At 38.0% G+C, this 12980-nt stretch overlaps 1 protein-coding gene across 2 annotated transcripts in view; it reads right to left on the minus strand.

Annotated features, from left to right (window-relative positions):
* Positions 1 to 12980, minus strand: part of LOC102419163 (sperm-associated antigen 6) — a 44404-nt gene that overhangs the window by 15518 nt on the left and 15906 nt on the right. For both annotated transcript variants that reach the window (XM_023751482.1, XM_023751484.1), the window contains 5 exons: positions 11353 to 11519; positions 8890 to 9073; positions 6464 to 6669; positions 5194 to 5367; positions 513 to 665 (listed from right to left, as the gene is read on the minus strand). In XM_023751482.1, coding sequence (XP_023607250.1) covers positions 513 to 665; positions 5194 to 5367; positions 6464 to 6669; positions 8890 to 9073; positions 11353 to 11519 — 884 coding nt within the window. The remainder of the gene's footprint in view (positions 1 to 512; positions 666 to 5193; positions 5368 to 6463; positions 6670 to 8889; positions 9074 to 11352; positions 11520 to 12980) is intronic.

Below are 12980 nucleotides of genomic sequence, written 5' to 3' on the forward strand. Positions count from 1 at the left end.
AGAGCAAAGACACAAAACATCACTATCTGATATGTGCTCTGAATTGCCTACATCTAAAAAGAGAAATTAGTTCATGAAAGCTGAAGGAAAGTGGATAAAAAGGGATGTCCTAGCCATTGTCATCTCCTGCCCAAATGGAAGATAAGGGGAGCATGACCACTGGGCATGTAATTTATAACAACAGTCTTTAGTCAAAGTATGCTTCACATGTTTGTAAATATATAGGCAATCCTTCAGGATACAAATACACTGAATATGTCAATAAAGGTAACACTAATACTCAAGGTATTGATATTTTGTAGATATTAAATACTGAATAAAACTTTAAACTGCCAAAAAGTAAACCTTACTTCAAGCACTGCTTTTGGAAACTTACTGATGAACCCTGAATAATTCCCTAGGTTTCTTTCTCTCTGGTCAGTTACATTTTATAATCGGTGGGAGAGTATTACTATGGTCTGTCTTAGAATATCTCACTGCAATAACTAGAAGAAAACCAAGCAAGAACAAACCTTGCTAATGATCACCGCCATCGCCAGGTTCTCAGAATGAGCCGCCACGTAACCAAGCATCATGATGCCAGGCAGCCGTATGTTTCCTTTGCAAGACCCAATGCAGTCAATCACGGCCGCGACTCCTCCCGCGTTCACTATCAGCTGTGAGAGCTGAGGGAAAGGAAGGTGACTGTACAGCGTAAGATGATCTTTAAACATTACTATTGTCAAACATTTTTACTTAGGACCCGAAAACACCTGGTAAAATTTGAAATACGATTTAATGAAATTACTATACTTATTAAAAACATACAAATAAAATAATCCATTTTTTTTTGTCAATCCTCACCCAAGGATATTTTTCCATTGATTTTTTTCTTTTAATCTTTATTGTTGAAAATATTACATAGGTCTTTTTTCCCCCATTAACCTCTTCCAGCCCACTCCCTTCCTTCTCCCCCCCTCCCCCAGGCCCTCACCACCCCATTGTCTGTGTCTATGGGTTATGCATATATGCATACACGTTCATTGGCTGATCTCTTCCACTCACCCTCCCCTGACTTTCCTTTGAGGTTCAACAGTCTGTTCATGCTTCTATGACTCTGGGTCTATTTTTGATCATCAGTTTATTTGGTTCATTAGAGTCCACATATGAGTGAGATCATGTGATACTTATCTTTCTCTGATTGGCTTATTTCGCTTAGCATAATACTCTCCAGGTCCATCCATGCTGTTGCAAATGGTGAGAATTCTTTCTTTTTTATTGCTGAGTAGTATTCCATTGTGTAAATGTACCATAGTGTTTTTTTAATCAAATCTTTATTGTATAGATTATTACAGTTGTTCCTCTCCCCTCCTCCCCCCGCCATAGCTCCCCTCCACCCGGTTCCCACCCCACCCTCTGCCCTTACCCACTGTTCTCATCCATAGGTGTACGATTTTTGTCCAGTCTCTTCCCACACCCCCCACACCCTTTCCCTCCCAAGAATAGTTAGTCTACTCCCTTTCTATGCCCCTGATTCTTTTATATTCACCGGTTTATTCTGTCCATCAGATTATTTATTCACTTGATTTTTAGATTCACTTGTTGATAGATGTGTATTTGTTGTTCATAATTTGTATCTTTACCTTTTTCTTCTTCTTCCCCTTCTTAAAGGATACCTTTCAGCATTTCATATAATACTGGTTTGGTGGTGATGAACTCCTTTAGCTTTTTCTTATCTGTGAAGCTCTTTATCTGACCTTTAATTCTGAATGATAGCTTTGCTGGGTAAAGTAATCTTGGTTGTAGGTTCTTGCTATTCATCACTTTGAATATTTCTTGCCACTCCCTTCTGGCCTGCATAGTTTCTGTTGAGAAATCAGCTGACAGTCGTATGGGTACTCCCTTGGAGGTAACTGATTGTTTTTCTCTTGCTGCTTTTAAGATTCTCTCTTTGTCTTTTGCTTTTGGCATTTTAATTATGATGTGTCTTGGTGTGGTCCTCTTTGGATTCCTTTTGTTAGGGGTTCTCTGCGCTTCCTGGACTTGTAAGTCTATTTCTTTCACCAGGTAGGGGAAGTTTTCTGTCATTATTTCTTCAAATAGGTTTTCAATATCTTGCTCTCTCTCTTCTTCTGGCACCCCCATAATTCTGATGTTGGTACGCTTGAAGTTGTCCCAGAGGCTCCTTACACTATCTTCATATTTTTGGATTCTTTTTTCTTTTTGTTTTTCTGGTTGGGTGTTTTTTGTTTCTTCGTATTTCAAACCTTTGACTTGATTCTTGCAATCCTCTAGTCTGCTGTTGGAACTCTGCATAATATCCTTTATTTCAGTCAGTGTATGCTTAATTTCTAGTTGGTCCTTTTTCATAACCTCAAGGGTCTCACTAGATTTCTTGAGGGTCTCACTAAATTTATCGGCGGTCTCACTAGATTTCTTGAGGGTCTCACTAAATTTATCAGCGGTTTCTAGAAAATTCTTGAAAAACCTTAAAAGTGTGGTTTTGAACTCTATATCCAGTAGTTTGCTTTCCTCCATTTCTGTCATTTGTGACCTGTTTCTTTGTCTCCACATTTTTTTATGCTTCCCTGTGTTGATAGAGTGGCTTTGTGTGCTAGGTGTCCTATAGGGCCCAGTGGCTCAGCCTCCTCAATTACCTGAGGTGGACACTCTTGGTGCACCCCTTTGTGGGCTTTGTGCACAGTCTTGTTGCAGTTAAGTCTGGATTGTTGTAGGTATCACTGGGAGGAATTGACCTCCAAGCCAAATGGCTGTGAGAATCAGCTGTGTCTGCAGTGGGAGAACTTCTGTGCTGGAGACACCCTTATGGGGCAAGACTGGCTTCAGTGGGGCTTTGGTGCTCACTGAGTCTGCCCCCTGAGTGTGTCCCTTATGGATCTGAGGAGTTGTAATCTGGATGGTCCCACTCTGACCACTGGGTACACTGGCTCTTGGATCTCTAAGGAGGTGCTAATTTAGCCTCTGCCTGAGGCTACCCAGCAGGAGCTATGGAGAGATTCCTCTTCTTTGTTTGGGGTTTGGAGGTGCCCAGCTGTGAAGCAATGCAAGCTGCTGTGGGGCCTTGGATCTTCTTTTGGAAGTGCTGGGTCTCTTTGATTCAGCTGCAGTTTGTTAGGTAATTTTCACGTTGCAAAGGGCCAGGCCTTTCATATGCAAAAGCCTCTGTGCACAGCTTGGGTGGGGTGGGGTCTCAGGGGATCAACAGGGCAGAGCAAGCAGCTAAGGCTGCTCCCCAGTCCTACCCTAAGAGGCCCCGTGTCTCAGTGTCCTGGTAATTGCTACAAGCACCTCTGAGAGAAAGCCGCCCTCAAGTTCTGCCCGATGCCAGACAGTCCAGTTTCTCCCCGTATGAGTCTGGGTCCCCAGAGACTCATCTGGAACTGGAATTCAGAGCAGTCAGGAGCTTGAGACTCCCTCCTGATTGAAAAAGACAACCGCGTCCTCAGCTGCCAGCCCTCTCCACATCCACCGCGTCCTCAGCTGCTAGCCCTTTCCGAGTGCGCCTCCGTACCTCTGCACTTTACTTCCGCATCTCCTCTGAGTCTCAGTGCTTTTCTCTATCCTTCTAGTTGTAGAATTTCCATTCAGCCAGCCTTCCTGTGGTTCTGGATGATGTCCGTTTTGTCTTTTAGTTGTATTTTTGAAGTGGTTGTGGGAGGCAGCAATTTCCTGTGTTTACCTATGCCACCATCTTGGTTTCTCTTGTACCATAGTGTTTTTATCCACTCATTTGATGATGGGCACTTAGGCAGTTTCCAAGTCGTAACTATTATAAATTGTGCTGCTATGAACATAGGTGTGCATATATTCTTTCTGATGGGTGTTTCTGGTTTCTTGGGATATATTCCTAGAAGTGGGATCACTGGGTCAAATGGGAGTTCCATTTTTAACGTTTTGAGGAAACTCCATACTGTCTTCCATAGTGGCTGCACCAGTCTGCATTCCCACCAGCAGTGCACGAGTGTTCCTTTTCTCCACATCCTCTCCAGCACTTGTTGTTGGTTGATTTGTTGATGATAGCCATTGTGACAGGTGTGAGATGGTACCTCATTGTTGTTTTGATTTGCATCTCTTGGATGATTAGTGACTTTGAGCATTTTTCATGTGTCTCTTAGCTTTCTGTAAGTCCACTTTGGAGAAGTATCTATTTAGGTCTTTGCCCATTTTTTACTTGGATTGTTTGTCTTCCTTTTGTTAAGTTGTATGAATTCTCTATATATTTTGGAGATTAACCCCTTACCAGGTATCATTGGCAAATATGTTCTCCCATGTAGTGGGGTCCCTTGTTATTTTGATGATAGTTTCTTTTGCTGTGCAGAAACTTTATTTTCATGTAGTCCCATTTATTTTCTCCTTAATTTCCATCATCCTAGGAGATATATCGGTAAACATATTGCTATGAGAGATGTCTGAGATTTTGGTGCCTATGGTTTCTTCTAGGACTTTTATGGTTTCACGTCTTACATTTAAGTCTTTTATCCAATTTGCATTTATTCTTGTGTATAGTGTAAGCTGGTGGTCTAGTTTCATTTTTTTTGCATGTGTCTGTCCAATTTTCCCAACACCATTTATTGAAGAGACTGTCTCTGCTTCAATGTATGCTCTTATCTCCTTTGTCAAATATTAATTGAGCATAGTGGCGTGGGTCAATTTCTGGGTTCTCTGTTCTGTTCCATTGATCTATAATTAATCCAATTTTGAATGTACAAATATAGTCACTGTGTGGAGTTTATGCTGTGCTTCAATTTTCATGCACTGATGGCACAACTTTTATCCCTATTCTAATGGATGTCAAAATTTCTCACCCAGACACTAATAATCTAGGGCTAGTTCCTAACTTGCTAACTACTGAAAGCCCCAATCACAATTAGTGAGTATGAAGCAGATTACTCATTGAGTGCTAAATGACAATGTCAGACTTGAAATATCTTAGCCTAATTATCCCCCTTTGCAAACAGTGGTTACTAGCTGATTATTATACTCCAATTATAAAAAAATTCAAGCAAGTGAAGATGTTAGGTGAAATAAAGAATGAGGACTTTAAATTTTAGTGAAAGGACAGGACAGCCCCCCACAGCAAAGAATTATCTAGTGCAAACTGTGCACAGTGCTCACAATGAGAAGCCCTGCCCTAACCAAATCATGTGGCGCAGCACCTGGGCTTTTTTTTTTTTTTTTTTTTTTTTTTTTTACCTCAGGTGTATGTTTCGCAATCTCTCGAATTAAAGTAGAAGCATTTTTCTTCACATATTCATCTTTGTCCTTCAGGCAGGTAAGTACGACTGGAAAAATCTCTGCTTCAACCACCATTTCGGCCAGATCCACAGAATGTTTTGCAATCTGACTGAGAGCTGAAAGGACCTGACGCTATTGAGCAAAAACCAAAGTGAAACAAAGCATTACATAGAGTCCACTGCAGAGATCAGATATAATTTAAGCAGCTTAATACAAATTCCTTTATAAAAAGAAAAAACAACTACATATGTAACATAACATAAGATTTCTGAGTCTTGAGACATTCACATCCTAGTCTTAAATCTAAATACTCAATTTCTTGAATTCCCTAATTTCCACATTAAATGTCATAGTTTTCGGTGGCCTATTTAACTCTCTATCACAGATGATCAAGAATATGACCTCTGGATAAATACTATTTCTTAATTATGTAATACTTAAACTGTAAAACAGTACAAAAAAAATCAGGCAGCCCTGACCGGTTTGGCTCAGTGGATAGAGCGTCGGCCTGCAGACTGAAAAGTCCCAGGTTCGATTCCGGTCAAGGGCATGTACCTTGGTTGCGGGCACATTCCCAGTCGGAGGTGTGCAGGAGGCAGCTGATCAATGTTTCTCTCTCATCGATGTTTCTAACTATCTCTCTCTCTTCCTCCCTGTAAAAAATCAATAAAATATGTTAAAAAATGATTTTAAAAAATCAGGCAGAATGAACATCTTATGTTTGGCATGATGCCAATAATATTTCAAAGAACTTTCTATTGCTTAGTTAACATTAACAATTTTAAAATATTAAAGATATAACTAACTATTAGCATATAAAAGTATAATTGGAGACTATTAACTGAAAATCAGATTTAGGAACCTATAAAAAAGATAAACATAAATATATGACAATTTTCATAATAAACAAATATAGTGGTGAGCTAGAAAACCTTTAGGTGCCTTCCCACTCCAAGATTCAATCATTCTGTGATTCCTTATTTTAGTGATTAATGTTAACACTGATGCTACTTCTACTTTTTAGCATTGCACAGATTTTCCCCAGTCATGTCTTTATTATGTAATCCTTACAGCATATTTTTCACATATGAAAAGACCAAATACATAACATAGTCATATCTGTTTTCAATGATAATTTATAGATTATTTTTGAAAATACATTAATCTGTACACATTTTCCATTTTCTTCGATTAACAGAAGTCTGTTTTTTAACTTATTTTTAAATACCTTCAATTTAGCATCTGGGTTCAGAATCATCTGAGCTAAGTGAGCAATAGCTCCTGCATCCACTACTGTCTGTGCTAACTCTGGCGAATGCTTTGAAATATCACTGAGGTCTGAAGCAGCAATCCTTTTCAAAGCAATTTCTGGCTCCTGGATACAAAGCACTAACAGAGGAACTGCTCCCGCATCCACCACAGCTTGTGACAGTTCTGTGGGTCCAAGAAAAGGAAGTGAGTATGGGTGGCTGACCCTTGTGCAAGCCATTCTTCTCCCTGACAGATACAGCAACGAAAAGAAAGGGGAGGTAGTTCACTGTCTAGACATCTGTATTTGTTTCATAAACCGTGTGGACCAATCTGGAGCTGAAAAGAATACAGGTCAGTAGATGGCCCTCCATTTACATGAACACATTTGAGGTAGATTAGGCTAAAATGGCTTGTTTTCTTTTTTTTTAAGAGAGTAAACAGATGCCAGCTGTTGAAGCTCTGACAATTCTGCACTTCTAGTAGGCAAGCATCTTATGCATGGTTTACAATAACAGAGAAAAATAAAAGTACCAAAAATTTACCAACCACACTAATTAGGCAGTATTTTGTACTATTTACTTGAGTAAAGATTAACATGAATCTTGTGCTAATAATGTCGATTTTTAAAATCTCTTCATCTTACAGTATTTTAAAAAGATTTTTTAAAGCCCTGGCCAGTGTGAGTATCTACCCATGCACTGGAAGGTCACCGGTTCAATTCCAGTCAGGGCACATGCCCAGGTTTCAGGTTGGGTCCTCGGTTGGATCATGTTTCTCTTTCCCCCTTTCCCTTCCTCTCTCTCTAAAAAAATCCCAAGATTAAAAAACAAACAAACTTTATACATAATAAAAAGGTGCATTTTTATTGTACATATAAAAATACTTTCAAAACATAGTCTACAACTAAACAGCATACTCTAATATATATAAATGTTAATATTTAGATAAGGAATAAATTTATCATAACCATTTTACTTCTCAGAAATAAACATCTTTTGAATATACACGTTGATTTATTTGTGTGTCCAAGAATAAAAGCTATAAAAATAACACTTTTTTTTTAATCCTCACTGGAGGATATGTTTCTATTGATTTTAGAGAGAGAGAAACATCGATCGATTGCCTTCTGTAGGTGCCCTAACTGGGGATGGAATTCGAACCGTAGGTATGCTCTCTGACTAGGAATCGAACCCCAACCTTTTGGTGTAGGAGGTGACACTCCAACCAACTCAGCCACCCTATCTACAATTTTGCGAATATAGTTTTTCATTCTGTGAAATTCTTTCCTTAGGATGAATTCCCAAAGCAGTCTTTTTAGAGTAACCATAAACTCTTTTGTGACTTAGATTAGTTTCACCAAACAACTTTCCACATGTTGACACAATTTGTAGGGCATACACATTATCAAGTCCTCTCTAACCTTCAATATTAATACCAATATCTTTCATTTATGAAGCATTGACCATGTATTTTCATCCTCACAACAAATCTTGAATAACTCTGAAGTAGTTACTCTCTTTTAGCACATGAGGAAATAAAGGTTCAGAAAGTTAAAAGCCATATCCAATGTCACATAGCAACTAAGTGAGAGAACTTGGACTCAAACTCAGGTCCTAATGCCACAGAGCTCTTAATCACTTGCCTATAGTTCTGCTTTCCTCTTTCCCCACCAAGTAATAACAGGTGGGAAAAGACATTTGCACCAATGTTTTAATATGCAGTTCTTGATAACTAGCAAAGTGATCACTTTTACATGTTAGTTAAACTGCATATTCTTGTGTTATTTATTTATGTTATTTAGCAACTTCTATAAAGTGGTAGGAGCAATTTGGTCCCTGTATATTTTTTACTATTTAGGTGTGTCAGCACAGCCTTCACACGAGAGGTCCAGGCACGGAGCTGTCAGTTTATAAGAGAAGGTGATCCTTCTCTTTCTCCTCCTTCCTGCCCAGTGTGGGCTGAATACAATCATGTTCTAGAAAGTTAAGTCCATATCTTTTCAACATTACTCACTCATATGATATGGCCCTGACTGATTTGGAATACCCTGGGTTAGGAGGAAGAGTGAAGACTCAACGTACCCTGAGGGGTGACAACCTAAAATAATTCTTAACTGAACCAATTTATCAAGGTCTTTGAGAATGAATATCTCATTTGTCCCATTTCCCACCCCATCCCCTTTCTGTTTCTGTCTACAAATTTCTCTTCTAACTAAGATAAGACTGGAATGTATTAATTTTTTGTGTGAATTTGTAATCCCAATAACTTGGGCATCATTCAAAGCTTATCTCCCATAATGTATAGAAGTATCATTAAAACCTCACTTATGCTTTACTAAGCAAAACCAGATCTACCTAGTAAATATATACTTAAATAGCCCCACTTTAAAATATGCCCCATTACCTGCATTATGTCTTGCAATATATCCAAGAGCCCAGGCTGCAGATTCTTTGACTCCAGGGTCAAAATCTTCCAAGCATATCACCAGTGTATCCAGTGCTCCACAATCAACGATGGCCTGAGCTAGCTGAGGAGAGTGCTTAGCAACTGCTCGCAACACAAAGGCAGCCGCTTTCTTGTAGAAACGCTACAAGGATGAAATAGATAAAGCGCAAAGTGAATTGAACACTTACATAATGAAAGTTTAAAAAGACCAAAACCAATGTAATAGTAACATTAATATAATAAAGATCAAAAGCTCTTAAATATTGAAGAAAAACATCCTGCAGCATCATTTTAATTTTTTGATGTTCCCCATTGCTTTCGTTCAGTATCTAAACAAAAACAATGTAAGTCATATTACATTTAAAATGTTTTATTCTAAAACATAATTTTATAAAATATTTTACTTCCTGCAAATTTATTTCCTACAAATTCATACAACACTGAGATTTTCATGTATCTGCCTTACACTGAAGGTATTTGTTTGACGCATGAGAGCTCTTGGGTTGTTAGCATGTAAAACTAAACTGTCAACTGGCAAATTCGTTTCCTTTACTTGCCCTGAGTCTCTAAGGCTGGTAGGCCTTTCATAACCTCAAATCATCTTTCAGGTGTCCTAAATTTAAAGGCAAATCATTCATGATACATTTTAACACTTTTTCTGGCAGCCCTGGCCAGTATGGCTTAGTTGGTTGGGTGTTGTCAGATGCACTGAAAGGTTGCTGTTCGATTCCCAGTCGGTTGTGGGCTTGGTCCCCAGTAGGGGGCGTACACGAGGCAGCCAATCAATGTTTCACTGTCACATTGATGTTTCTCTCGCGCTCTCCGTTCCCCCTCTCTAAAATATTTGTATATATATTTAAAAAAAAACTTTTCCTGGAAAATAATCTAGTCAAACAATGGGATATGTTATTTATCCCGTTTTAGAAATGCTTTTTTAAAAAGATAAATACAAATGACAATATTATGTGAATGCTTCATATTTACAATATTTTCTACATATAAACTTTATAAGGTTAAGAAATAAAACTGAAACTTGATTTTCTTTATATAGCTAAGAAAATTAAATGCTTAGGAAGTATTTAGCTGTAACACTCACTGAGGTTTTATGGTTCACATAATGACACAGCAATGGTCTCCTAACTCTTCCTTTTAACAAAACCAAGTTAACCCCATATTTTAGATTCTGTTTCTTTACAGTGACTACTAAAAAGTGACTGGGTGTCATAGCACCTGTTTTGAAAGCATTCCATTTACTTAGGCTAAAATATTAAGATGCAAAAAATTTATAAGAGAGAAAATATACCAAGTATATTTTTAATATTATAGCTCAAAACCTGGTATATATTGATGATATAAGCCATCTGCTAGCCCTGGCCGGTGTGCTAAGTGGTTAGAGCTCTGGAGCAGGGGAGAGTAGCAGGCTCAATTCTGGTCAGGGGCACGTACCTGGGTTGTAGGTTCAATCTCCGGTCCTGATCTGGGTACGTGTGGGAGGCAACCAATTGATGTCTCTCACATTGATGTTAGTCTCTCCCTTCTTTCTCTCTCCCTCTCCCACTCCTCCCTCCCCCTCTCTCCCACTCCTCCCTCCCTTCCACTGAGAATCAATGGAAAAAATATTCTCGGGTGAGGATTAACAAAACGAAACAAAAAAAGAAATATGCTACTTAGTAATGATGCTTTAATTTCATGTTTTTCTTTAGTTTCTTAAATGTAACATATGTAGGTATTTAAGTATTTGTTGTAAAGTCTAATTTTATGTCAGTAACCAAATAGTTACTAATTTATTATAAAAATTAGACTAGAGTTTTAAAGTAGCTTTCTACAGATTGTTTTATAATTGTGTAAAAATAATGGTGATACATTACCTTAAGCTATTTTAACTTTTTATGTTGTGGAATTTCAAATTCATAGACAATTCCTTGGGTTTTAATAGTCACTACTAACTACAGAGCCTTAAAAGGCCTGTCATGCTTGCATACTTGGTAAGACGCTTTATCAAACCTTCCATTAAATACATTCTCCTTCTTTTTGGATGCTTATCTCCCCTCGCTTTAAAGCAATTTCTGACAGCTGCCATTAACCAAATTTCACTTGTATATAAAGATTTCTGTAAACAACTTTTTGTTTGCCTAAGGCTTTATATACCTAAGACTGATCCTATAATTTTAACACTCCCACACACAGAAATACTGCTTGATGTATAATTCCATTAAGTTTTAAAATCTCTCCCTCTTTATATTAACAATTATGGTAAAAAACCTCAAGTAGAATGCTCTAACGATATTATGTTCAGTTCAAATAATTGAATGTAATGTGCATTAACATCTTAATAATTCTAATGCCTACAAGCTTGCAGATGTACCCAAAATATCAAATTTTTAAAGTAAAAAACATAACTTGTTTTTAAAAAATTCTTACATTCTGTTCAGCCAATGAATAAACAAGCTGTGGGAGAATGTCGCCCTTGACAACTGCTTCCGCTAGGTCGTCGTTATAATTAGCCAGTCTCCCGAGAGCCAGAGCAGCAGTCTGCTGAATTGTTGGGACCACGTCCAGAAGAAGAGGCCTCAGCAAAGACATTACACCTACGTGAAATGATGAAAGAACACCAATCAGCAAAACTTAAATTAAAAAACAAACATACAATTTGCAATTTCGTATTTGCAAATATGAATACTAAGGGGGAAAAAAGCAAAAACAATTAGCCACTAAAAACTAATGAGATGTTTAAAAGCATATAATTGGCCAAGACACAGAATATAACCTTTAATTGTCAAAGAAGCAGCATAGTGTGGAAATAAGAATGACTGTGGGCTAGAGAGGATTTTAAATACCTGATTGGTAAATACTAGCTGTGGCCTGACCTGACAGGCTGTCATGAGGACGGAAAAGAAAGGTTGTGAAGCACATAGTATAGGCTGATTCGCCACCCCGCCTTACATCCCTTCCCTTCATCTTTATAAATCCTATCTTTCAGGGCTCAGTTCAGATTATTTCCTCTCAATGAAGTCTTTCATTTGTGTGGTGTCTTTTTTCCCCCACTCAGGTTCCAAATGAACTTAGAGTTTATTACAGAAATTTTATCAGGGTCTACCTCAGGGCCAGGGGAGCAGGAGGGCCATTAGGCTAGGACCTCACATTCATGAATCATATTTCTGACATTATCTCCAAAAAATAAAATCCTTAATATAAGAAAGTATATCGTATTATCAGGTCTCACAATATTCATTTTAGGATTGAATACAGAGAAGGCGTATCATCCTCACAATAATAATAAAAGTAGCTTATATTTATGGAGCACTTGTATGCATGCATTGTTCTAAAGAGTTGTTTGCCATATTAATTCACTGACCTCTCATAACAAACCTAGGATGTAGGCCTTATTACTATGTCTATTTTACAGATGAGGACACTTAGGCTGAGAAAGGTTTAAAACTAATAAGTGGTGGAGCAAGCTTTCTTTACACTTGGAGTGCGGGAAACGAGTTAAGTCGGCTCGCGTGAATTGCGCGTACTCCGCGGGAGCCGTCTTTAACTCGGTTCATATAGATTTGCGGTGGAGTGCGGGAAACGTGTAAACTCGGGCCGATTGTAACTGCGTATTACCAAATATTTGTTTGTAATCCACCCTTTTGGTGGATGGAACAAAACCAAAAGACAGAGCCATCTTATATTTTGGCGGGAAATTCACCCGCACTCCAAGTGTTTATTTATAATTGCTAAACAAATAATATGTGTTATAATTGATGAGGTAGGGGAAGGGAGACAAATAATAATTGCATTTTGGTCATTTCATTGGATATTACAACTCTTTATATTAACTTTGCCTTACTAGAAAATATGTAAAATAGTCAACGGCTATTTGTGCTTTATGATGGTGTGTTAGTCTAAAGTTATGAGAAAGGTAAAGATGGAGTTCAAACTGGAACAAAGCGCCCCTTGACTTTCTCAACTTTATGTAATTTACAGCAGGGTATTCAACTGATGTTATTGCATCTTTTTCCATAAAAACATATTCCAGTGATCTATAAAAGCATATGTTACCA

Source organism: Myotis lucifugus, unplaced genomic scaffold (genome assembly GCF_000147115.1).
Source record: "Myotis lucifugus unplaced genomic scaffold, Myoluc2.0 scaffold_22, whole genome shotgun sequence".
NCBI lineage: Eukaryota > Metazoa > Chordata > Mammalia > Chiroptera > Vespertilionidae > Myotis > Myotis lucifugus.